The 27856-nt window shown below is 38.1% G+C and overlaps 1 protein-coding gene across 5 annotated transcripts in view; it reads left to right on the forward strand.

Moving 5' to 3' along the window:
- Positions 1-27856, forward strand: part of ANAPC10 (anaphase promoting complex subunit 10) — a 68537-nt gene that overhangs the window by 27829 nt on the left and 12852 nt on the right. For 4 of the 5 annotated variants that reach the window (XM_058193561.1, XM_058193557.1, XM_058193559.1 and 1 more), the window contains exon 6: positions 27-8577. The exons of the other annotated variant lie outside the window; for it this stretch is intronic. In XM_058193561.1, coding sequence (XP_058049544.1) covers positions 27-72 — 46 coding nt within the window. In that variant the 3' untranslated portion in view covers positions 73-8577. Of the gene's footprint in view, positions 1-26; positions 8578-27856 lie in introns of those variants that run through there. 5 annotated transcript variants of the gene reach the window in all.

Here is a 27856-nt window from a genome sequence, read left to right on the forward strand (position 1 = left end):
TATACTGTCTTGTTGTGTTGTTACAGATTACTAAGTTCTAGTCCTGCTTTCCAGAGATATTTCCTTACCTAAACAGAGAAACAGAATGACCATAGGTGGGCAAAAAAGCTGTGGGAGAGGAAGCAACTTCTGACTTCCTGCTGCCTTCTCCATTGAGTTTTCTTGTGGGAAGCTGGCAGGAAGCATTGGAAACCTCCCTCCCTCCCTCCCTCCCTCCCTCCCTCCCTCCCTCTCCTTCTGCTCCTTCTCCCTTGTTCCCTGCTATCATCCTTTCTAAGGTATTTCTTTATTAGTTCCTCAATGCCTTCAACAATGACAGAACTTCTAAAGGTATTGCCTTCACTGGAAAAATAGGGATACATTCAGATATGTATCTGCCTTGAAAATAGCCAGTGTTGAAGTATATAGCACATTCGAACATCAGCACAGGTAATATTTTATGACATTTTGTATTATATCATAAACTGTTTTGTGATTCTTTTTATGTCATGTTTTATAAAATTTGCCAAATTTCAATTTCATAAGAATCATGGATCCCAGATTTGGATGCTTTCTATAAGTTAACCCATTTGGGTGGTTGTTGTTAGTTGCGAAGTCATGTCCAACCCATTGCGACCACATGGACAACGTTCCTCCAGGCCTTCCTGTCCTCTACCATCCTCTGGAGTCCATTTAAGTTCACGCTGACTGATTCAGTGACTCCATCCATCCATCCACCTCATTCTCTTATCGTCCCCTTCTTTTGCCCTCAATCTTTCCCAGCATGAGGCTCTTCTCCAGTGAGTCCTTCCTTCTCATTAGGTGGCCAAAATATTTGAGATCTTCAGGATCTGGCCTTCTAAAGAGTAGTCAAGGTTGATCTCTTCTACAACTGACCCGTTTGATCGCCTTGCAGTCCAAGGGACTCACAGGAGTTTTCTCCAGCACCATAATTCAAAGGCCTCAATTCTTTGGCGCTCAGCCTTTCTTATGGTCCAACTTTCATAGCCATACATTGCAACTGGGAAAACCATAGCCTTGACTATATGCACTTTTGTTGGCAGGGTGATGTCTCTGCTTTTTAGTCTGCTGTCTAGATTTGCTATAGCTTTCATCCCCAGGAGCAAGCATCTTTTAATTTGTTGGCTGCAGTCCTCATCTGCGGTGAACTTGGAGCCCAGGAAAATAAAATCTGTCACTACCTCCATTTCTTCCCCATCTATTTGCCAGGAATTGAGAGGGCCGGATGCCATGATTTTAGTTTTCTTAATGTTGAGTTTCAAGCCAACTTTTGCACTCTCCTTCTTCACATGCATCAAGAGGCTCTTTAGTTCCTCTTCGCTTTCTGCCATCAGAGTGATATTATCTGCATATCTGAGATTGTTGATATTTTTTCCGGCAATCTTAACTCCCAACTTTTGATTCATCTAGCCCCGCCTTTTTCGTGATGTCCTCTGCATATAAGTTAAATAGGCAGGGTGACAGTATACAGCCTTGCCGGACACCTTTCCCAATTTTGAACCAATCAGTGGTTCTGTGTCCAGTTCTCACTGTTGCTTCTTGACCTGCATATAGGTTTCTCAAGAGACAAATAAGATGGTCTTGTACTCCCATCTCTTTAAGAACTTGCCATAATTTGTTGTGGTCCACACAATCAAAGGCTTTAGCATAGTCAATGAAGCAGAAGTAGATGTTTTTCTGGAACTCCCTAGCTTTCTCCATGATCCAGTGTATGTTGGCAATTTGATCTCTAGTTCCTCTGCCTCTTCAAAATCCTTCCTGTACTTCTGGTAGTTCTCGATACACATATTGCTGGAGCCTAGCTTGTAGGATTTTAAGCATAACCTTACTAGCATGTGAAATGAGTGCAATGGTGCGATAGTTTGAACATTCTTTGGCATTGTCTTTCTTTGGAATTGGAATGTAAACTGTCCTTTTCCAATCCTGTGGCCACTGTTGAGTTTTCCAAATTTGCTGGCAAATTCAGTGTAGCACTTTTACTGCATCTTCTTTTAAGATTTTGAATAGCTCAGCTGGAATACTGTCTCCTCCACTAGTTTTGTTGTTGCTCAGATTTCCTAAGGCCCATTTGACTTCACATTCTAGGATGTCTGGCTCAAGGTCAGTGACCACCCCATCATGGTTATTAGGGATGTTTAGCTCATTTTTGTATAGTTCTTCTGTGTAATTGTGTCACCTCTTCTTAGTTCTTCTGCCTCCGTTAGGTCCCTGCCATTTTGGTCCTTTATCATGCCCATCTTTCCCTCGATATCTCCAATTTTCTTGAAGAGATCTCTGGTCCTCTTATTCTATTGTTTTCTTCTATTTCTTTGCACTGTTCATTTAAGTGCAAAGTTCATTTAAAAATGCATTCTTATCTCTTCTAGCTATTCTCTGAAATTCTGCATTCAACTGGGTGTATCTTTCTCTTTCTCCCTTGCCTTTCTCTTCCCTTCTTTCATCAGCTGTTTGCTATTTGCAAAACTTCCTCAGACAACCATTTTGCTTTCTTGCCTTTCTTTTTCTTTGGAATGGTTTTAGTTGCTACCTCTTGTATAATGTTGTGAACCTCCGTCCATAGTTCTTCAGGCACTCTGTCTGTCGTATCTAATTCCTTAAATCTATTTGTCACCTCTACTGTACATACCCATTGAGGTACCTTGCTTCAAAACGTTTTTCCCTATGGTGTACTGTTGAAGGTTAAGGAATTGGTTTTAGTAGTATATAGGTAAATAAACATCAAACCAGAAGTGATACAAAAAATTTCCTGGTGCAGAAATCATTTGAGGGTAATATAAAGATTGCTATGTAAGTAACCTAGATGCTTTATAAATGTTCATTTGACACAGACATTTCTGTCTTTCAGTGCTGAGCTTAAATCATTTTAATAGTCTTGTACTTTAGCAAGTAATAACATGGTTTTGTTATTATTACATTGTTTGCCTGCTTTGCACGTGGTGGTTCTCCTATATTGATATGTGTATGCTTATTTGATTTTAATTTATGTAGATTTCTGCTTGACTATTATTTTTGGATTGCAATTTATTTCAAATCTTTGTAGTGGAAAGTTTACAGAAAGAAATACTTATACTAGCATGGTATATAGAATACCATAGATTCTTTGAATGGAATTGGGTTCTGTTCCTATGCCTAATTACACATTGTAATTGCAGATAACTTGACTTTTGTGGAAAATTCATGTATTTTCATACATTATAAATGAAGTAAAGAGAACTATGCAATAAAAAACAACCTCAGAATAGAGTGGCATTCTACTGAACCAAATCTCATCAGTTTCAATGGAATTAATTCTTCCAAGAACTTGGAATTTAAGATTTCAGAAAATTATCAATTATATTCTTAATTGTTAATTGTCAATTACATATTACCAGAAATGTGTTACCTGTGTTTTTGGTTTTTTAAAAGATGATCTAATTACTGTATGTCCACAAGACATAAACCTTGTCAACTGCCCTAGTAGGAACCCGTCTGTCCTTATTTTCACTTCTCCGGTCACAGCAGAATAAACACTTGGAATTGATTTCCCCCCTGCTTGGTGGAGTATGAGAAAAGCAGAGAGCAGGTTCCCTGCAACTGATATTTCTTTGGTCTTTGGCTAGTCTTCCCACTTTGGGGATTGATGGAGCAAAGCAACTGATGTTGCCAGGATTTTGTAAACACAATTAAGCAAATTTGTTTTAATTTTTTTTCTTTTGGTGAAGTCTCAGAACTAAGTTCTATATTTTTTATGTATCTCCCCTCTCCCTCCACCCAATTCCCTGCATTGCCAGAATGTAGTTGAAGAATCTTTTTACTGTAGCCGTACATGAAAGCAAATACATTTCTATATTATGACAAATTTATGTCCACTATAAGCTTTCATTGGTTGGTATAGTTGGCATGTGCCTACTGACAATGTGCCAAAAGGAAAACTTAAAGGAAAACTTACACAACTCAGAATTAGCATTAAGCACTATCTGTATATCCCTGGACATCGGTACTGCCACTTGTTAAGAGCACTGGATATAACACAAATCAGTACAAGTACCAAATATGACCACATATCCCCTTATGACTATGTGAACTCAGATGTAAGAGATATGATTAAAGAGCGGCCCTAAAAGAAACACTTAAGAGATGAAATAAGTTTTTGATAGTTAGGAAGCTATGGATCTAGACTGATGAAATAATCAAAATTATACCTCTTAATAATAGGATATTTGTGTCAGAATCTGATTGTTGGACATCTGTTATTTCTAGTGCTTTTATCAATGGGGCTATCCTGTTTGAATTAGAGAATGATTTTATAGTATGCAAGGATTTCATAATCATCTTCCTGAAACAGTTACAATGCTGTAAAGAAATATAATGCTTTTGTTGTGCTAAGTGGAAAAGTACATGTGTAATGTTATTTTCTTATATCCACCACCTGGTATTCGAAGAATACAAATAACAATAATGAAAATCCAAATTTTGGAAAAGATAAGTTGGATTTTTCTAAAAAGTAGATGCATCCAAATGATGATAGACACCTACATGGTCATTAAAATGTTAAACTGTTTCTATTAATCCTTGAATTGGCATTGAATGATACCCATGTGATAAACACTACTACCCATTTTTAAATAAAATCTTTGCAAGTTAAACTGGACATAGTACAAAGTTAAGCATACTTACAATTTTTCGATGTTGCCAGGAAAGATTTAAAAAACATGAATAAGTCCTTTAAATAAGTGGGGGTTAAATGTGTCAGCCTTCAATTAAATCAACTTAGTTCATGCTTCACAGAAAATGCGGCAAAGGCAATTTCTTTGCATTACTTTTGGATGCTGAGGTAGATGCTCTCTCGGTGGTTTTGCATCTCATCTGCTACTGAAGTTCGCAGATGACACAACAGTGATTGGTCTCATTCGAGACAATGACGAATCCGCATATAGACGAGAGGTCGAACGACTAGCCTTGTGGTGCAACCAAAACAATCTGGAACTGAACACACTCAAAACCGTAGAAATGTTGGTAGACTTTAGGAGAAACCCTTCCATACTTCCACCTCTCACAATACTAGACAACACAGTATCAACAGTAGAAACCTTCAAATTTCTAGGTTCTATCATATCGCAAGATCTAAAATGGACAGCTAACATCAAAAACATCATTAAAAAAGGACAACAAAGAATGTTCTTTCTGCGCCAACTCAGTAAGCTCAAACTGCCCAAGGAGCTGCTGATTCAGTTCTACAGAGGAATTATTGAGTCTGTCATTTGCACCTCTATAACTGTCTGGTTCGGTTCTGCAACCCAACAAGAAAAACACAGACTTCAGAGGATAATTAGAACTGCAGAAAAAATAATTGCTACCAACCTGCCTTCCATTGAGGACCTGTATACTGCACGAATCAAGAAGAGGGCCGTGAAAATATTTACAGACCCCTCGCATCCTGGACATAAACTGTTTCAACTCCTACCCTCAAAACGACGCTATAGAGCACTGCACACCAGAACAACTAGACACAAGAATAGTTTTTTCCCGAAGGCCATCACTCTGCTAAACAAATAATTCCATCAACACTATCAAACTATTTACTGAATCTGCACTACTATTAATCTTCTCATAGTTCCCATCGCCAGTCTCTTTCCATTTATGACTGTATGACTATAACTTGTTGCTGGCAATCCTTATGATTTATATTGATATATTGACCATCAATTGTGTTGTAAATGTTGTATCTTGATGAACGTATCTTTTCTTTTATGTACACTGAGAGCATATGCACCAAGACAAATTCCTTGTGTGTCCAATCACACTTGGCCAATAAAATTCTATTCTATTCTATTCTATCATCCTGAATTCCTCTTCCAGCCAGATGGCACAGCTCAATTGCACTTTATCGCTATTTCCTATCCTCTATAATTTATTTCTGCCCCCAAACAACTGCTATTCAAGGTTTTAATTTCCCCCTTTTTCCACGGTGTCAAGCAGTAACAATGAAGAGGGTGGGGTTGTATGCTAGCTGCTTTTTTTAGTGGCCCAGTTCTTGTTGGGACAAGGAGTAGAAGATAGTATAGAAATACTTGCCTATGCTGGGAGACAAAAACCCTGCCTGATCTTTTAAATAATTTTTAACATCTCTTGCCTCTTTTAAAATTTAAATTTTATGCACTGTTTTTATGCTCTGCATGCCACTCAGAATTCCTCTGCAAGAAAGATGAAAAATTCCTAAATACAATAAATAAAATAAAATAAATAAAATAAATTATTCTGAAATTATGAATTTGTCAGAAGAAAGCTAAGAAATTTGGGAAAGTCCCAGAGAACAGAATTAATCTATAGGCTACTGTAGGTTGACCTGAAAGAGCAAACTAGGATGACATAACAATCTGGTCATATGACTGAATTTAACTGAAGTACATAGTCTTAAAGTGTCACTGATAAACAGCATTGATTGATGAGCAATGGACTAAACCTTGATTAAACACAGGGGTATTACAGTAAAACTTCAATTTAATGGGTTATTTGGAGGTAAGATATCACCAATAAATCTGAATTTATGTCAATCTGTATAATTCATACCAATTTAGGTCATTTCTATAACTATATAGTTTATGCAAATTTTTACATTTATTGTAAAAATTTAACAGACTCACCTTTGATTTTATGACGATAAATCTGTTAAAGAGGAGTTAAGTTTGAATGGAGCATTTGACTGCTATATCCAAAGTCTATTAAACTGAGGTCTCTTCAACAGAGTATTGTACCTTAGAATAGCCATACATTGTATTATGCCCTAAACTGCATAATTCTGTTGCTTCTTAATAGGTCAGTCTCAATATTAGCATCAGTAGGGAGGAAAAGCAGATGCACATGCATGCATATTTTAAATGTTTTGTTTTTTCCTGACTGCTGGAAAATGTCTTGAACTCTGCTTTTTCAAAAGTACTTTGGATAGCAAGGAAGCACACAATTGTTACTCTTCTTGCAGATGTTCATTAGTATTGTGATTTTCTGATAGGGTGAGCCAAGCTATATATTGCTAGTATGTTAATGTGCTAGGCATGTCCGCCAGTATCAAGGAATCTACCTTTTAAATATTTTACTGCTTAAAAAACTACAAAGTGAAAAAATAAAACATTTGTTTTGAATGAGTGAATAAAGTGATAGAATTACGTTGACTATTCTTTCCTTTGAGATTCCCTTTCCAGATAAGAATTAATTCAAATATAGAGATGTTTCTCTGAACCATTCTTTGATACCTAACACATTAGTGGTTTCCAGGAGCACTGGACTTCTTTTCAGCTAAGGTCAAGCAAATTATATGTAGACCAATTGCAGTTTTTTGAATATAATTTACATTTTTGTTTCTTTCTAAGATGCCAGTTCACTGTAGAATAGGAATCTCCATTTTTAAATACATTGTCCCTATTTGTTTCACTAAGGGAACTTCTTCCTAGAAAGGAAAAAATGTGCCATCCAGATGTTGAACTACATTTCTAACTAGACTAACCACAATGACTAATAGGAATTATGGGATTTATAGTCCAGAAATATCTGAAAGATTACCTATTTGATTCCTTCTATCCTAGATAATAAAATAACTGCTAGAAAAAATGCTTATCTTGCTTAAAATGTAATTGCTATAAAAGAAGATATACTCTAATGTAAATATTATATTATGAAAGTATATTTCATAAAGGCTTAAACTTGTCCCTAAAGAATACCTTACACAACTAACTTTGACATTAAAGATCAATATCTCATACTAGTAGCAGGCCACCCAAGAGGAATACCCGCTTGAAGTTTCTAACAGTCTACCTTTGAAAATGAAAAATCTATCTTGAGTTTCAGAATAAATACATATAATAATTACATCATTCCTAAGCTCACACCCATCATAAGGATAGAAGATTGATGTTGCAAAAAATATAGGGTAAATGTCTGTTGGTAAACATTCAACACTTTCATTAGCTTTCCTTGAGTTGTGACTAATATTTTCTATTTAACAACTAAAATGTGACTAATTAAAGTTGTACTCCTAAATATACTCTTTTTTATACAGCGCTTTAAATTTTTTTGGCAAGGAAAATAAAAATAAAATCTGGTGTTCACACCTTCAAAGAAGGTATTAAAGGCTTCAAATCCAAATATTACCTGAAGATTAATCAGATGGTATTGTGAAACTGCAGGAATTGAACTCAGCAAGACCTGAAAACCATGTGAAAGTTCCTAATTTCCTTTGCACTTGAATAGCATCATATACCGTCATATAAATGAGGTTTTTGCCATGTGTGCTATCTGGAAGCACTTCAAATCATGGGTTTTATTGACATAGACATGTTTTCTTTCCCTAAGTCTAATTGCCTTTGCCACAGGTTTATACCATGTTGCTTCTTGCTTCCAATTATGCTACTTTTTTGTTAAAATATTATTTACATTCTTTATACTCATGTAAAGTCACATGCTATTAATTAATGTCAGTGGAAATTAGCTCTTTTTAACTGTATTTTACATGTATTTACCAAGTCAATTTGAAGGTAATGATGTTTTCAAATTGTATTGCATTGCATTGTACATTTTATTATTAAAATATTTATATAAATACTATTCAAGGCATAAAAGCTTTTTTTAATATAAGAATGTCTAATGAAATTGTTTTTCAATCTCTGTATTTCTGATCTCACATATCAAACCTAAGGAGTAGTAAAACTTAAAGTTTAGAGTCCAGTGAAGACCTTAATGAACAATCATATTCATATGAAGTCAGTCCATCTTCTCAGCTCTTGGCAAACTGATAGGACTGGCAGAATTTGGAACATTAGTTTCCTACTATGAAATATGCCCTGGTTTGGTGTATGTTTATGACACATAACAAAGATTTTAACCCAATCCAGTTCTTTTTCTTAATTTGGCTAGATAATGACACTCGGGCAACTCAGGATACAGTAACATTTTGTTAATATTTGAATGAGGATTTTTTAAATCAAATTTGCAGATGATATAAAATTAGTGATAGCTAACATTTCAGAAAAGAGAAAAATTCAAAATGTCAGGCTAGGAAAATACCTGAAAATAACAGAATTAAATTTAACAATGGTACTAAGTTCTCTACTTATAAAAACACCAAAGCATTTTTTTCAACTTTAATATAAAAATAAAAGTCTGAACACACCACAAACATAACTGCTGCAGAAATCAGAGGGATAACATGAGTTTGTACCAATCCATTTTACTATTACGTCCACTTAACAATTTGCATTTGTTTAAATAAGTTCTGAGTGGTTTGGTTACATTAGGTTAAAAAAAGTTATTCAATAACGGAAGGGAAAATAACAGAATTTTCCTTTGTCACAGTTTTTCCAATGTTTTTAGCAAAAAAATAAAGAAATATATAATTAACTTGCTCTTTGTCAGGGAATTGCACAGCAGGTGTCCAAATGGAATCAGAAACACTGACACAAACTTGTAGTTTTATATAAATAAATATATTTTACAACTATACGGTATATACAGTAAACTGGATAATCAGGCAAACAGGAGCATCATCAGTTAAATTACAGAGCATACAGAAGAAAAAGGTGGGGGAAAGGGAAATTCCCCCTCCACACTCACAGCAACCAATCACAGCACAGATTGCCTCATGCAGGAGCCAACACTTTTCAACCATTCAAACCATAACTGTTTGTTCTAACTCAATGCACAAACCCCCTGCCCCATCTACTAAATTTAAATAATTTAGCTACTAAATTTAAACTTAAATATTCCTCCCCACGGTCCCGCCTCACTAGGTAAGATTCTCATCCATTTGTGGCCATTCCAATGGATTTCCAGGAAGCGTTTCTGGAGCACACAGTGGGGGATGCCTGAAGACACCAGCTACCAAAGTGCTGAGGCGGCTGCTAAGGGGGATTTGCAGATCCAGGGTTTGTTGGAAACTGTTCACCTTGGCTGCAATTTCATATAATCATTGCAATATAAAAATAAATGTTTCTGCAGAGAGAAGGCAATCCTCCTGGAAAGATTTAGTGATAAAGTTATTGGAGTTTTTTTCCAGAAGGTTATCTCTCTTCCCCAGGGGATGATTTGGGCAGAGCCTTGAAGGGCTGAGGAGGTGATCTGTATTATGGCTGTTCTGTATTGTTTAATTTTTGGAGGTGAAAGAGACACCTCCAATTAGGCTTGTCAGATGTTACATCTTTTCTAACCTGCTCTATGGAGTAGAGAGTTGGTCTCTGACAGAAAACCACTTGAAGAAACTAGAAGCATTTGAAATGTGGATTTACAAACGGCTGTTACATATAAACTGGGTTAACAAAATCACAAATGAGGAAGTGATAAGCCGCCTGGGAAAGCAACGGGAAATTATCAATGCCATTAAAAAGCGAAAGTTAGAATATTTTGGACATGTGATGTGACACCCAGAAAAATATGTGTTCTGTCCCCCACCTCCGTCCAGGAGACACGTGAAATGACTCAATTAGCTGACAATTTAGTCCACGGCAACTATCAGCTCTGGCAGCAAACCAGCGAGCGTCTGACAAAGTTTTTCTTTTATTTTTCTTGATGCTGGCGTGTCAACCAGGAAGTAAGGAACAAACAGCACTCCAAGCCAAATGCTCAGTCAGTTGATTTGTTCGTCACGAAGTAGTATAACAGCCCCTCCTGCTTTTATACCCTGTGGGGTGTGGCTCCGTAACTCAGCACTTTCTAGGCCTGCCCCACCCCTGCTTCTGTTGTTCCCGCCTCTCTTGTCTATGAAACCTGGGATCTAACCAGGACTGATTGTCCACAGCTGGGTCTGGGAGCATTGGCTGGGCAGGGGGAGATACAGGAGACAGAGGCCTCGTTACTTCCTCCACCTGGCCTGCCTCTGGCTCCTGGAGCTGAGCCAGAGAGGCCGGCCCTGCAGAGGGGAGCCCTGACGGCCCTTCCCCCTCACTCTTTGAGTCACTCTCTGGCAAGGGGCCAGGCCCGGCGTGGGGGGCTGGAGCCACAACAATATGGCATCCTTCACTTAATCCTCCAGGGAAAGATTGAAGGCAAACAAGGTCCAGGCAGAAGAAGAACATCATGGGTTCAAAACCTAAGGGACTGGTTTGGACAAAACTCAGCAGCATTTTTCATGCGGAAAATTGCCAACATGATCGCCAATGTCTGATGACGGATATGGCACAAGAAGAAGAAAGAGGTACCAGGTCCATTATTCACATTTTTGGTTGCCTCAGATGGAGAGATAAAGAGTCAATCCTAATTTCTTTTTCTGCTTTGTAAGATTTATCGGTCCTAACATTGTTGCTGGGCCTGCTCAGGGTTCTTTTTTTAGCCTTGGGTGGCATTTTGAGGGTATTATGTTAAGCCAGAATTGGTAAGGACTGTCATAAGCCAAGAGCTTGTTTCAGAAGTTGTTGATAGGTTGCCATCTTGATTCCTTCCCTTGAGATAAGCTTTGATTTAACATTATTTTAAAAACAAAACAGCAACAACTTGTCAATTTAGACAGGAATAAAGGTAGATTTTTAATCTTCTGATCTATTACTTCATTACTTACATGGCCCTCATTTCATGGGTGAGATATCCAAAGTATTATGTCAGTGGAGTACATCTTGAAATTTTTGAAGTTTTCAAGAAGATTCAAAACCATTCATCTCTAAAATGAAAAAACATCACCTTAAAAAAGTAGTTGATGGCATATTACTGTCATGAAAATGTAATGGGGAGAAAGGGAGATAGATAATGCATCAGATATTTATTTAAAGATCAGTCTTTCCTATTGGCATTTATATGAAGAACCAAAATCTGGATTCTGTTATTATCTTTCCATTGTGCAGTACATTAGGCTTTGACAAATAACTTGCACGAGTGGCCTTCCTGATTTGCAGTTTCTACTTGGCTTCACTACTTACTTTACATTTATTTTGTTTTGCTAATGGTCTATGACAGAGCAAACTTCCAAAGCAGAATTATGTTGGCCAAAGTTTAATGTAAAAGCATGTTGCATTACTGGTTCTAATAAATACAGTTAACCAATGTATTTCAAATATAACTTGGTTCTGGACAGAGATCTTGGGATTGGAGAATTTTGCTAGACACCGAGAGCAAGATATGAAACAGAATCATCTATTCCAAAAGATGTTTTCTAGTCAAGATGCACAAGTTGGGGGGGGCATATAGGAACCCCACATAACTTTTAAAATATAGACAAAAACAAGAAAAAATATAACAAAAAGAAAAGAATTATATAAAAGAGTTAGTCTCATCCTTCATCACAACAGATGTAAAAAAATTGTGCTACTTAACATTTTACATTTTTTCTGCTCCATGGATTACAGGAGACATTATGGCCAAAAAGGCAGCTGAATGCAAGATTCAGACTGCAGAAATTTTCTTTGGACCAAAAAGAAAAGACTGGAGGTTACCAAATGTGCATATATACATCATTTGTTTTCCATGAACCAATGTTTCTACAGCTACTTGTGATCACCTGGGAGTTGCAGGTTCCATCATAATTTTGAGCCAGAAAGGAAATGAGGGATCCTAGGAATTAAAAACCAGACAGACACTAATAACCTGAAAATTTTTGCAGCAAATCATAAAGAACTAAATATATTACCAAATTATCAAAAATTATCATGGATTTGACAAGAACAAATCCTGCCAAATTAATATTATCTAACTTTTTAATTGGGAAAGTTCTTGATAGACTGTGGGACATATATCTTCAGTTCAGCAAAATATTTAACAGAATATCCTGTGTCATATTAATTAGCAAGCTAGTTAAGCAAAGGTGGGGCTGATATGCTGGCATGAAAGTTGTTTCCTTATTAAACTAGAAAGAAGTATGAAAAGTATGAAATTAAGTGACAAAACTAGTATATCTACTCTGTAAAATATTGACTTTTTGATGATAGCAGTTTTCAAATACCTTAGAATTTGATATGCTATCTAATTTTCTTTAAAATTTAAGTGCAAGCTGAGAGTCACCCGATATGCTTTAATCTGGGTTCCTGTATTGAGCATAGATTTGGACTTGATGGCTTAAATGGCCCTTTCCAACCCTGTGGGATATTGCTTTGTACTGCACATGACTTCTCCATATTATCAGTTGAACATAAGATGGTTAGATGTCATTTTATCATAGAAAATTAGGGAGCCTTACATATTGTCAGCCTTTCAAGGTAGATCAGACTAAGAAACTTACATCATGTAGGTTTAATACTACTTTTATGGTAAAGCTATTATAACAGAATCTTGCCAGTCTGAATTTGCTTCCACCCACCCTCCCTTTATCTTTGTGTGAACTAGGGAAGGGTTTGTCTGAGACATTTATTCACATTACATGTGAATAAATATAAATTTTGCAAAAAAAACAACACCACAAACCCAGTAGGTTTTTGGGTAGGTGGATGAGAAAATGCATAGGTATTTCAAGTAGGTTACCCAGAATGTGTCTGGGAAAAGGTAAAAATAATATAATGAACACTTGATAGCTCATTTGATAGAAACAAAATTGCTATCACAAAAGGTGAAAGGTAATTGGGGAAAAATTTTGTCAATTAAAAATGTATAAGTTTTCAGGAACATGAGTTAGTCTGTAATTAAAAATTGGGAATGCAAAGAAGTAGCCTGTGCCGCGGTGTGGCTCAGGCTGTAAGAAGCCTGTTATTAAACACAGCTGCCTGCAATTACTGCAGGTTCTAGTCCCACCAGGCCCAAGGTTGACTCAGCCTTCCATCCTTTATAAGATAGGTAAAATGAGGACCCAGATTGTTGGGGGGGCAATAAGTTGACTTTGTATATAAATATACAAATAGGATGAGACTATTGCCTTACACAATGTAAGCCGCCCTGAGTCTTTGGAGAAGGGCGGGATATAAATGTAAAAAAAAAAAAAAAGTAAATCATGGAGTTGAGGAAAGGATAAAGTGCACTAGAGGGATAGAGAATAACTAACAACATCTGGAGAGAACAAAAACCAAAAGTGAAACTGGTAAGAGAAAACAAAATGTAGATTGCAGCCAATTATCAAAGATTAAAAGTATCCTTGAAAAAAATTTGTGGCTGAAAGAGCATTCTATATAAAACAAATATAATTATTCCTTTTTCTTTGAAAAGCCATATTGTGAATTCACTGCACCCTCAAATCTTTGCAGCTTTTCCCTCAGCTTGATATCTAGGCTCCAACAGATCTATCTAAGCGGGCGGTATATGCTTTTGAAATAGTAGGTCTATATACCCCTACCCTCAAAGATCATATTAAGATCCATAGGTTTTTTCCCCCCAACTAAACAATAAAATAGGCTCATGGGCTTATATAAGTAGAACACATACTGCTACCTTTTCTGATGTGCCCTAATGGGATATATATGCTACAGGGCTTGGCTGCCCATAAATCATGTTATCAACACCTTTTTCAGTCACATGGAGCCAATCATAACTGCCACTATCCATTTCATGGCAAAGCAATGTACATAATACAAAGCAATCCTTGAATCCCTAAGATTAAAAGCAGAATCAGACTTTGCTGTTTCACCAAATAGCCCCCTTTCTGTTCTGGAAATATCTAGCCTGGGTGAAGATCCAATGATTTTCAAAGAACCTTCATGTTTAAAGTACAATAAATAACAAGGAATATAATATAATATAATATAATATAATATAATATAATATAATATAATATAATATAATATAATATAATATAATATAATATAATATAATATAATATAATATAATATAATATAATATAATATAATATAATATAATATAATATAATACAATGCAGTACTATGCAATACAGATTTGGCAAACCTTGGATACTTTTTCCAATGCTATAGCAAGCATATGAGAATATACACTGCATATCTGTGTATCATTTTAAAGATCTATCATAACAGTATGTTGGACAATGAATAATATGATTTGATATTGATTAGTTTATGATATATTAGTTTATGATGTACATTATAATGTATTCAGTATTTGGGGATAAGTGAAGGATGAAACATTTCAAGAAAAATGACTATAAGAATTGCACATAGTAATATGCTGAATCAAAAAAAATTGCTCAATCCATATGGGGAGGGAACTTGTATTTATAGTGAAATTTCCAATTAAAGAAGGCTGGCAAAAAATGAAATTTTGATAAAAAATTGTCTATATCAAGTATATTATAAAGGTAGCCCTCGACTTAACAATCACAATTTCCAATGCTAAGCAAAATAGTTGTTAAGTGAGTTTCCCCCCCATTTTACAACCTTTCTTGCCACAGTTGTTAAGTGAATCACTGCAATTATGTTAGTAACATAGTTCTTAAATGAATCTGGTTTTTTCATTGACTTTGCTTGTCAGAAAGTCACAAAAGACGATCATATGACCCCAGGACACTGCAACCGTCATAAATATGCAAGTGTCTGAATTTTGATCACGTGACGCTGGGGATGCTGCAACGGTCATAAATGCGAAAAATGGTCATAAGTCCCTTTTTTAATGCTGTTGTAACTTTTAACGGTCATTAAATCAAAGGTTGTAAGTCAAGGACTACCAGTATTAACTAGGTGGTTTTGTAATACCTGTAAGGTTTTATATGAATCGTATTAAGGCATTTTCCCCAACTTAACATCATCTACAATACCTGACTAGTCAGAATTCCAAAACATCTTGATGGTGGCACATTGAGATGTCCATAGCCATCTGTTGTTCAGATATTTATGGAACTTCTCAACAATTTCCATTACAAAATGAGAATCATATTAAAATTAATGTGCCCGATAATAAAGTACAATGGCATTTTACTAACGAGACCATTAGATGGCATGTTTTTAAGATAATGTATATTACAAATGAAAACTTTATGGTTATTTTTGTTAATAAAAATAATACAAACATGTTTTTGCTTTATTTCACACTGGTTGATATTACTGTATAGGTATACAAAAAAGTGTAGCATATAAAGATATACACCTAAAAACAGAAAGGGAATTCAAATATGCTCTAAATTTAAATATTTTGAGCTAGAACAGTGATGGCTAACCTTTTTGCCATCGCGTGCCAGGAGGAGGGGAGGTGGGGGGGTCACGTGCATACGTGCACACACCCATAATTCTATGCGCTCCGCTCCCGCGCGTGCGTGTGCGACTCTCCCCTCCTCTGCTCCTGGCACACGATGGCCTGGTTGGCCCGTTTTTCTCTCTCACCTGGCTCCAGAGCCTCTCAATGAGTCTTGGGAGGGCAAAAACTGCCTTTCCAAACTCACCCCCCTCAGAGGCCCTCCAGAAGCCAGAAACGGCCCATTTATCAACTTCCGGTTGGACAGGAAGTGACATTTTTTGCTGTCCCCAGCCTCCAGAGACTCTTAGAGAGGCCCTCCCAAGACTCGTAGAGAGGCTCTAGAGCCAGGTGAGAGAGAAAAATGGGCCTTCCCCACCATAACTCAGGCCCTCTGGAGGCAGGAAACAGCCTGTTTCCCTACTTCTGGTGAGCCCAAAAGGCTCAAAAATCAGCTGGCTGGCACGAACTGAGCTTGCGTGTCCACTAATATGGCTACACGTGCCACCTGTGGCATAGGTTCGCCATCACAGAGGTAGAACATCTGTTTCTTCAAAACTCTTCAATATAGGATTTAAAAGGCTGCGATTATAAAAGTGGCTCCTGGTTGTTCTGTCCTAGAACAAAATGTATATGTATATGTGCATGCTTACCATTAATTTAAAACATTGGGTGAGGTAGAAAGCTTGACAGATATCAGGAGTAGAAGATTTTGGCTGCCTAGTTGGAACATAGAAATAAATGCTTATGGTTCAGATGAATGGGGTGAAAATGTACTACAAAGTTTTCCTGCAAGTCTCTGAAAGGCTCTTCTCTCTACATTTTGTTGTAGGAAGAATAGTAAGTGAGAATGTGGTGATTCCTATATGTCATCCTTTGTATTGTCTAATTTTATGATAATACTTTAGAACTTAAATTACATTTTTGGTTGCCTAGATGAACATCAAGTGTGATAATCAAAGTCTTTCAAGAATAGACCTTTAAAATACAACATTAAAGTCATGTATTATTTCAAGAGGATGAATTCTAGAATATGCAAATTAAACTATTTGTTGTTGTTAATTGCAAAGTTGTGTCCGACCCATCACGATCCCATGGACAATGTTCCTCCAGGCTTTCCTATCCTCTACCATCCTCTGGAGTCTATTTAAGCTCACGCTGACTGATTCAGTGACTTCATCCAGCCACCTCATTCTCTGTTGTCCCCTTCTTCTTTTGCCCTCAATCTTTCCCAGCATGAGGCTCTTCTCCAGTGAGTCCTTTCTTCTCATTAGGTGGCCAAAATATTTGAGATCTTCAGGATCTGGCTTTCTAAAGAGCAGTCAGGGTTGATCTATGACTGACTGGTTTGATCGCTTTGCAGTCCATGGGACTTGCAGAAGTTTTCTCCAGCACCATAATTTAAAGGCCTCAATTCTTTGGCACTCAGCCTTTCTTATGGTCCAACTTTCATTGCCATACATTGCAACTGGAAAAACCATAGCTTTGAATATATGCACTTTTGTTGGCAGGGTGATGTTTCTGCTTTTTAGGATGCTGTCTAGATTTGCCATAGCTTTCGTCCCCAGGAGCAAGCATCTTTTAATTTGTTGGCTGCAGTCCCCATCTGCGGTGAACTTGGAGCCCAGGAAAATAAAATCTGTCACTACCTCCATTTCTTCCCCATCTATTTGCCAGGAATTGAGAGGGCTGGATGCCATGATTTTAGTTTTCTTAATGTTGAGTTTCAAGCCAACTTTTGCACTCTCCTTCTTCACATGCATCAAGAGGCTCTTTAGTTCCTCTTCGCTTTCTGCCATCAGAGTGGTATTATCTGCATATCTGAGATTGTTGATATTTCTTCCGGCAATCTTCTCCCAACTTTTGATTCATCTAGCTCCGCCTTTCTCGTGATGTCCTCTGCATATAAGTTAAATAGGCAGGGTGACAGTATACAGCCTTGCCGGACACCTTTCCCAATTTTGAACCAATCAGTGGTTCCATGTCCAGTTCTCACTGTTGCTTCTTGACCTGCATATAGGTTTCTCAAGAGACAAATAAGATGGTCTGGTACTCCCATCTCTTTAAGAACTTTCCATAATTTGTTGTGGTACACACAATCAAAGGCTTTAGCATAGTCAATGAAGCAGAAGTAGATGTTTTTCTGGAAATCCCTAGCTTTTTTCCAGCGTATGTTGGCAATTTGATCTCTAGTTCCTCTGCTTCTTCGAAATCCTGCCTGTACATAATTAAACCATAACTGTTATCTTTGATTTTTATTCTCTCTTTCATGCTACCTAACATCATGTGAAGTCATTGTCCAAGAAGCTGGTATTTTATGTAGATTATTAAGTCCTTTTGTAATAAATTCAAGATTCAGAATTGTTTGTCTAATGTTTGTCCTGCTCCATTATCTGAGAAAGGTTAGTTTTGATTATGTTCTATCAAATAAGTGTAGATAAACCTTCTCCATGATGAGTTGTGTCTAACCTGGTTTTTCAGGTTTTCAAATGGTAACTGAATCCATCCAACTTGCTGCTGGTTATCAAGTAGCTCTTTATAGAGCACTAGAAGTGATATTCAATTATCACTGTACTACAAAATAGTGAAATGTTGGCAAGTGAAGCTAATGACTAGCGTTTCAGAATCATCTCTTTTTTTAATCAGAAAACCAGATTTGAGTCCCACAAAACTGAGTTGGTGAACTGCCTTAATATATGTGGAGTGAGACCTCAGCATCAACCCCAAATTCACATTTAAATTTTAATGTTAGACCATGCCAGGCCAATTCCTGATACTGAAAGTTTAAAACACGAAGAAAAAAATATGGTTAAAAATAATATCTTAATTATTTTTAGAAGTGACTATGGATTCATTATGAATGTGCTGCAACAAATTACACAGATAACTTGTATTATGTATTTGTCTTACATGCACACCATGAACTACAAATAATACCTTTGAATATTTAGCAATCAGATGAAAAGATTCAACAGATGGAAAAAACACAAATCAGTGAAATGTGCTATCAATCTACTTGGGAAGCTGAACTTGTCTGTAGATAGAGATGTTGATGAGAGATCTCAGAGTTATATTACCTTAAAGGAATGTATTAGGTGAATGGTTGGTCTTCAGAAAAATTAATATTTGAGATAAAAATCAAAGCAAAGGGCTACAGAGAGAAGAAAATATGGTTAACCTCTTTATTTAGACAGGGATTCAGTTTCAGTAGAGACCAATTTTTTTCAGAAACATGACAGCATTTGGCTTTCTAAACAGAAATAGTTTGTGGGCAGTGATATGACAAACTTTCACAGCTGTTCGAAAAAGTATTTGGTTCACCTGGAGTTTTGCCTTTAATTTGATGTGACATAATAAAAGACTGAAGCATAATGCATCAAGAAATAATCTCTTATGAAAAATGAAGAATAGAAAAATATTAAAGATTGAATATTATGTTGAATAATATAATCCACCAGAAGATACTGAATTTGATTTATGTGGGTGATTACTTTTTGTTTGATTTTAGAACTTCGGGATACCTCGCCTCTTTTTTCATTCTTCATAAGTATTTGGGGAAATATGGTTGTCAGAAAGCTTGTACTGGACTCATCTTTTGTAACATTGCTATTTTTTAGGCTATTTTAGTCCACGGGAAGGTATGAAGATGAAGCAATAAATGGATACAAGATGCTCACCGTAGGCATCCCTTTTGAGAGGGATGATTACTCTTTCACTACTAGCATTCTTTCTTTTGATTGAGCCTGCCTGGATTTTCCAATGGAGAGGCAAACCAATTTACTGTTCATTCCATCACTGCACATTGAATCCACAGAAGAAATGGTAACCCATTAAACTTCCAAAACTGTATAGCATCCCATCCCACTAATGCTTAATTCTGGGATAGGCAACCTTCTGAGTCTGGTAGGCACATTTGGAAGTTTGAGATTTTGTGAGTGTCACATGGTGCGAGGAAGGGGGAGCCATTAAATATGGTAATACATTATGATGAGCGTGGCCAGTCATAAAATACCAATCTTCCAAATAAGTCTTTAGCTATTTTTGGATTTGGTTGGTCTGACAGCAGGATACCTCTCTAGACATTCAACATGATGGGTTTAACTTTGGTATGGGGGAGAAATGACAAAATAAAGACTGAGCTCAATGATGTCCATATCAGCCTGTGGAGAGAAAAAAATCCAGAAAAATTCTCTCACTGCTTACCTATGACAGTAGGGACAGAAACTTGGAATGTTGCCAACTACTGTATTCTGAGCAACTCCCTCCTCCTCTTCTAATTACAGGACCCAGAATTCTTAAGAGATTGGAAAGAAATCCAGAAACCATCCACATGCTTTCTCTAGCTTAGTTTGATTACAGTAATTATCTAATTTATTAAAAGAATTATCTGATCTATATTTGGACAGGACACACAAACAAACAAAACATTCCAGAGAGAAAAAATTCTCTTGGCAAAAGGCAGACTTTCTTTTTACACTTAAAATTATTAGTTGTTGTTTTTCCTTTACATGGCAGTTTTATTTGTTAAACTAGGGAAGTTTGGTAGGTTAGTTCTTTATCTTCATTTTATTTTTTAATAGTGCATAAAGTATTATACACTAAATAAGGCGATGCTGATGATTGGTGTTCATCTGAATTCAGTTCAAAGAGCTAATTCAAAAAAGTATTATATTAACAATATTCTCCAATTTAGATATTTGAATTTTGCATTTTATTCCTTCTGTCAAATTAGTAGATAAATAGGTACCACTTTGGTGGGAAAGTAACAGCGTTTCATGCACCTCAGCATATAGTCATGGTGGCCACATGACCACGGAAGCGTCAGCTAGGAAAAGAAGATGATCACCATCCCCTAGATTCGGAAACCTTTATCTTTTAAAAAGTTTTGCTCCTTATGTATTCAACTAATAATCTGAACTGATAAATCATATTGTTTTGGTCTGTTTCTCCATAATTTGGTGTATACGATATATTTCTTACATGATTCTAGTGATACTTCATTTAGATTTATCAATTTATCAATTAATTAATTTATGCAAATGATCAATTTTTAAAATAGTTACATTTTCTTTTCTTAATTCTTTTGTGTTTATAGCAATGGTCCTAAACAACATGTATCATATGATGTAAGGTTTTTTTTTCATTTTTTAAAATACTGTTATATAACTACGTTTTCAAAGTTGATAATTTTTTAAATAAATGTTCAGTCAAATATTCTTCTTTTACTCAGTAGTGATAAACAGGATCAGATTTGAAAATATGTGTATTGGAGGAAAAAAAGGATACTAATTCTTAGAATCTGAACTGAAACCAGACTTAAAACAAATCCGTTAAAATCAATGAGATTAACCTTTTGATGAATTTTGGCAAGTTAAGAGTGAATCTGGATTTGTTAGAAATGTATTTATTTAAACTATTAGTATGGCTGCCAGAAAAAGAAAAATATTTTCCTGATTGGTATGTCTAAACTAGAGACCAGGACACAATTGTAGTCAAACACAAGTTGATTTATTAACAAACTTCTTACCAGCAGCCAGGAGACAAGAATCCCCAAAGAAGAATGGAATTACAAGACAAGTTCTTTTCATAGATTTGTGCACCTTCATTTAATTGGCTTCATTAAAAACACAATTAATTAATAACAATGTAATTTGTCATATGTGTTCATGTTAATTTTACTGATAAATCCATATGCCTATTACATTAGTGACAAAGGAGATTCATGCAATCAACTTTCCGTATACAATATAACCTTTAATCCAAACAGTAGGCTTTAGAATTCTAACTAAATTGTTATTTTAGATTAACAATTATCATCCTTGGTTTGCAGCACTTAATTGTTTCCAAGTTTTTATTATAAATGAAGGGATCTAGTTTACATTCCTGGAGATAACACTTCTACTTATCTTGGTAATGTTTTTTTTATTTTGGACATGCCTGAAGATTCTAGGTATCTGATTACTTTTTTTCTGAATTTGCAATATGTTTATTAGAAATAATATATCAATTAAGGTCCAAAATTGATCAATTCTTGCTAGATACCCAACTAGCTCTGAGCAGCCAACAGGATTGAAAATGAAGCAAAATAACCAATGAAGATAAAAGAACTAAAACATAAAATAGTCCAAACACATATAAAAAATGTCAACTAATTTTCCTGATAGGGTTATCCAATATCCTGCTAACACTTTTTTGACGGGAGAGCAAGATCAAGTGTTTAAAGCCTTTCTAAAGGCAAGCAAAGTTGGGAACCACCCAAATTTCAAGGGTTATGCTGTTATAAAGGATAAGCACCACAACAGAACAGCATTGGGCTTTTCCTAGGCTCCATTATATCATATTATTTCATGGGTAACATATGTATTGTGTCATTTTGAGGGCATTAGAGGTATTATTATCCCACCTTCCATAGAATAGAATAGAATAGAATAGAATAGAATAGAATAGAATAGAATAGAATAGAATAGAATAGAATTTTATTGGCTAAGTGTGATTGGACACACAAGGAATTTGTCTTGGTGCATATGCTCTCAGTGTACATAGAAAGATAAGATACATTCGTCAAGAATCATAAGGTACAACACTTAATGATAGTCATACGGTACAAATAAGCAATCAAATCATATTAGGAAACAGTCAATAAAAATTGTAAAGATGCTAGCAACAAAGTTACAGTCATACAGTCATTAATGGAAGGAGATGGGTGATAGGAACAATGAGATTAATAGTAGTGCAGACTTAGTAACTAGTTTGACAGTGTTGAGGGAATTATTTGTTTTGCAGAGTGATGGCGTTTGGGAAAAAACTGTTCTTGTGTCTAGTTGTTCTGGTGTGCAGTGCTCTATAGCAGGGGTCACCAACCTTTCGGACCTCAGGGACCACTAAATTAATAATTTTAAATCCCACAGACCACTAATATGATCTGCCTAATCACCGGCTGGGTGGGCATGGCTAGGTGATCATGTGACTGGGTGGGTGTGGCCAACTCGATGTCACTCAAGTTGAAGGGCATCTCACCAGCTTCTACTCACCTCTCCCCTCCCAGCCACTCCTCGCCTCCCTGCTCGAGCTCCTTAGGGCCCCAATAGGAAGCAGTTGTTGGAGCTAAACAGCCACCATGAGAAAGAGTTGGCAAAACAGCTGGTTCAGTTCAAATTGGAGCTGACCGAGAAATAGGCTCAGCAGAAGCACCTCACTGAGGACAATGAGCATAGGCTTTTCAAGCAGAGGGAAGACCTGCGGGAGTGCAAGTTTAATAAATTTTAATAAAAATTATCCTTCCCTTAAGCCTTCGCCCAAAGCCCCACACCAGGAGGCTGAAGCAGACCCCAAGTTGGAATTTCTGCCCCCCTCTGACCTGCACAAAAAGACCCTGAAGGGAGAGACTCTTTGCAGCAACAGAAATGTTCATTGCATGTATCTGTCCCAGGGGCCGTGGTTTGAGGACCCCTGATTTAGTGCAATATAAAAAACGCAAATAATTTTTCTGTGGACCACCAAAATTTTCTCATGGACCACCAGTGGTCCACGGACCACCAGTTGGTGACCGCTGCCCTATAGTGTCGTTTTGAGGGTAGGAGTTGAAATAGTTTATGTCCAGGATGTGAGGGGTCTGTAAATATTTTCACAGCCCTCTTTTTGACTCATGCAGTCTACAGGTCCTCAATGGAAGGCAGATTGGCAGCCATTTTTTCTGCAGTTCTAATTATCCTCTGAAGTCTGTGTCCATCTTGTTGGGTTGCAGAACCAAACCAGACAGTTATAGAAGTGCAGATGACAATACTCAATAATTCCTCTGTAGTACTGGATCAGCAGCTCCTTGGGCAGCTTGAGCTTTCTGAGTTGGCGCAGAAAGAACATTCTTTGTTGTGCTTTTTTGATGATGTTTTTGATGTTAGCTGTCCATTTTAGATCTTGCGATATGGTAAAACCTAGAAATGTGAAGGTCTCTACTGTTGATACTGTGTTGTCTAGTATAGTAAGAGGTGGAAGTATGGAAGGGTTTCTTCTAAAGTCTACCACCATTTCTACGGTTTTGAGTGTGTTCGGTTCCGATTGTTCTGGTTGCACCACGAGCCTAGTTGTTCAATCTCCTGTCTGCATGCGGATTCATCGTTGCTTCGAATGAGACCGACCACTGTTGTGTCATCGGACCGCCGCTCACCACCGCAGGGAGACGGAGCCAATGCGTTTGTTCCGTCCCAGGCGCCTGATGGACCTGGAGAGGTTCCGGACGGAGCTTGGGCCATTCCCTGAGGATCTTACCCACGGCACGACTGAAGAACTGGTTGCGGCCTGGGAACGGGCCGCGGCTGGGGCTTTGGACCGTGTCGTGCCTTTGCGGCCTCTGACCCGGCGTAGATCTCAATTGGCTCCCTGGTTTTCCGAGGAGCTGAGAGAGATGAAACGCCGGAGAAGACGCCTAGAGAGTACTTGGAGGTCTAGCTGTTCCGAGGCTGATCGGACACTAGTGAGGTCCTTTACTAGGACCTACCTAGTGGCAATGAGGGAGGCGAAACGTTCTTACGTTTCCACCCTCATTGCATCGGCAGATAACCGCCCGCCGCCTGTTTCGGTGACCCGCTCCTCCTCCATCAAGAGGGACGGATGACCTTACAGGGACGAGCTGAGGAGTTTAACGGTTATCTATACGATAAAATCGCTCAGCTTCGGGATAGTTTGGACCAAGATTGCGATGATCCAGCTGAGATGACAGAGACACGCCTTGTTGAGGTTATTTGGGATGAGTTTGATCTGTGGCCCGAGGACATGGACAGGTTGCTGGGAGGTTACATGCAACTACATGTTTACTGGACCCGTGCCCTTCCTGGTTAGTGCTGGCTGCTCAGGAAGTGACACGAGGCTGGCTCCAGGGATTATAAATGCTTCTTTGATGGAAGGGTTTTCCCGCCGCCTTGAAAGAGGCGGTGGTGAGACCTCTCCTCAAGAAGCCTTCCTGGACCCAGCTATTTTGGGTAATTATCGCCCAGTCTCCAACCTTCGCTTTGTGGCGAAGGTTGTAGAGAGTGGTTGCATGGCAGCTCCCCGGCACCTGGAGGAAACTGTCTATCTAGACCTGCTCCAGTCTGGCTTCCGACCCGGTTATAGCACGGAGACGGGTCGCTTGGTGGATGACCTCTGAAGGGACAGGGACAGGGGTTGTTCCTCTGCCTTGGTCCTATTAGATCTCTCAGCGGCCTTCGATACCATCGACCATGGTATCCTGCTGCGCCGGTTGGAGGGATTGGGAGTGGGGGGCACCGTTTATCGGTGGTTCTCCTCCTATCTCTCTGACCGGTCGCAGACGGTGTTGGCAGGGGGCAGAGGTCGTCCCGAGGCGCCTCACTTGTGGGGTGCCTCAGGGTCGATTCTCTCGCCTACCCTGTTCAACATCTATATGAAGCCGCTGGGTGAGGTCATCAGTGGTTTCGGGGTGAGTTATCATCTGTACGCTGATGATACTCAGCTGTACTTTTCCACCCCGGACCACCCCAACGAAGCGGTCGAAGTGCTGTCCCGGTGCCTGGAAGCTGTACGGGTCTGGATGGGGAGAAACAGACTCAAGCTCAATCCCTCCAAGACGGAGTGGCTGTGGATGCCGGTATCCGGTACAGTCAGCTGCACCGCAGCTGACTGTTGGGGCGAGTTAGTGGCCCCAAAGGAGGTGGTTCGCAACTTGGGCGCCCTCCTGATGGACGGCTGTCTTTGATGAACACCTGGCGGCCGCCGCCAGGAGGGCCTTTACCAAGTTCGCTTGGTTCGCCAGTTGCGCCCTTCCTTGACCGGGATGCCTTATGCACGGTCACCACGCCTGGTTACGCCTAGGCTGGATTATTGCAATGCTCTCTACATGGGGCTGCCCTTGAGGTGCACCCGAGGCTGCAGTTAGTCCAGAATGCGGCTGCGCGAGTAGTAACGGAGCCGCTCGTGGCTCCCACGTGACATCGCTGCTCCGTAGCTTGCACTGGCTTCCTGTGGTCTTCGGGTGCGCTTCAAGATTTTGGTAACTATCTTTAAAGCGCCCATGGCTTAGGACCCGGTACTTACGAGACCGCCTGCTGTTACCCTTTGCCTCCCACCGACCCGTGCGCTCTCACAGAGAGGGTCTCTCAGGGTGCCATCCGCCAAACAGTGTCGGCTGGCGGCCCCAGGAGTAGGGCCTTCTGTGGGGCAGTGACGCCTGGAACGAACTTCCCCTGGCCTCGCCAAGTGCCTGATCTTCGGACCTTCCGCCGTGAGCTCAAAACATATTTATTTATTAAAGCGGACTGGCATAATTTGTGTTGAATTTTAAATTGGGTATTCTTAATATTTTTAAATTTTTAAATCTAAATTTTAATAATCAGCCTTTAAAATTTGCTCTTTTAAATGTTGTTTTAAATTGTATATATTTTGTTTTTATTCTGGCTGTATACCGCCCTGAGTCCTTCGGGAGAAGGGCGGTATAAAAATTTAATAAAATAAATAAATAAAATAAATAAATCTGCGAACTTCAGTAGTTTAACAGATGGATTGTTAGAGATGCAGTCATTGGTATATAGAGAGAAGAGAAATGGAGAGAGCACAGAGCCTTGGTTGGGGGGGGCTGTGATAATTGCATAGGTATCTGATGTGATTCTACTTAGGTTCACCTGCTGCATCCTGTTCGTTAGGAAATTAAGGTAGTTAAGGTAGTTAAGATCAGTGTATAAGCTGATATTTTCAGTTTGTTTTCAGGGACTAGAATCAGTTTACAAGTTCATAATGCAATCTTCCAGAGAGAGAATAAATAAAAATAAATAAAATATTTAATGTATCATGCACCAATGGTATTCTCCCTTGTATGGATGAGGACCTGAGATGGAGAAACTTTTTAACCCAAGTCAAAGCAGGTATGAGGTACAGTTGTCTGTCAACTAGAGTGAGTGGCTTAATGGGAATGAAAAGGAATGAACTGAAAGACATATAAGACCATTAGTTGCTCTACTCTTCTCCTTCAACCAAATATTTCTGCAGTGATGTTAATTTTCCACCCAGACAGCACTGAATGAGGTAAGAGAAGGGAACCTTCCATATAGCTTCACCAATGGATACTGTGTTAAATTTTCTCTGCTTGGAAGACCTCTAGTGCTATTTCAAAGATTAATGAACAGCATCTTGTCAAGTTTAACAGATTAGCATGCTTTAGTTTACATTGATGATATAATAAAATCCATGAGTGGTGGGCTATACTTTCAGGATTTGCATGAAACTTCTAAGAAAGAAGCAACTGAGAAATAATCATTAAAGGGAATGTGCCAGTTTGGAGGAAAGTAGTTGCTACTTTTAAACTCTTTTTAAAAACACATTGGGTGTCCTTTTCCTTTTCCTTCTTAGATTGCATATAGACCTAAGCAGAGCTGAAATCATTAACCAAACAATATATCACAAATAAGATGATTTAAGAATATGACACAGTTGTAGAGACAATTTATACCAAATTACACCACTTAAGCAGAACTGTTAATTAACCTAATGTTAATTAATATGCTTCAGCAGCATCTAGAATTTCTAAAATAACACCCGACCCCCATTGTTTACTTTGCAAACTTATTCTTGCACTGATACTAAGAAGTAGGTTGCCAGTCTTAATAAAAAGAAGAGTAGTCTTTCACATAATCTATCTACATAGGATATGTGGAAAAATCTATAGCTTTAGTCCTCTAGCACAGCAGCTCCCAATTTTTTGGGCACCAGGGACAAGTTCCATGGAGAGTTTTTTCCATGGACAAGAGGGGCGTAGTTTTGTGTGCTGACTGCACCCACAGATGGGGTTTTGCTTGTTTGCATAGACTGGTTTATGCCATGTCATGGCTCGGTGTCAATC

The sequence above is a fragment of the Ahaetulla prasina genome, chromosome 8 (assembly GCF_028640845.1).
Source record: "Ahaetulla prasina isolate Xishuangbanna chromosome 8, ASM2864084v1, whole genome shotgun sequence".
Lineage (NCBI taxonomy): Eukaryota > Metazoa > Chordata > Lepidosauria > Squamata > Colubridae > Ahaetulla > Ahaetulla prasina.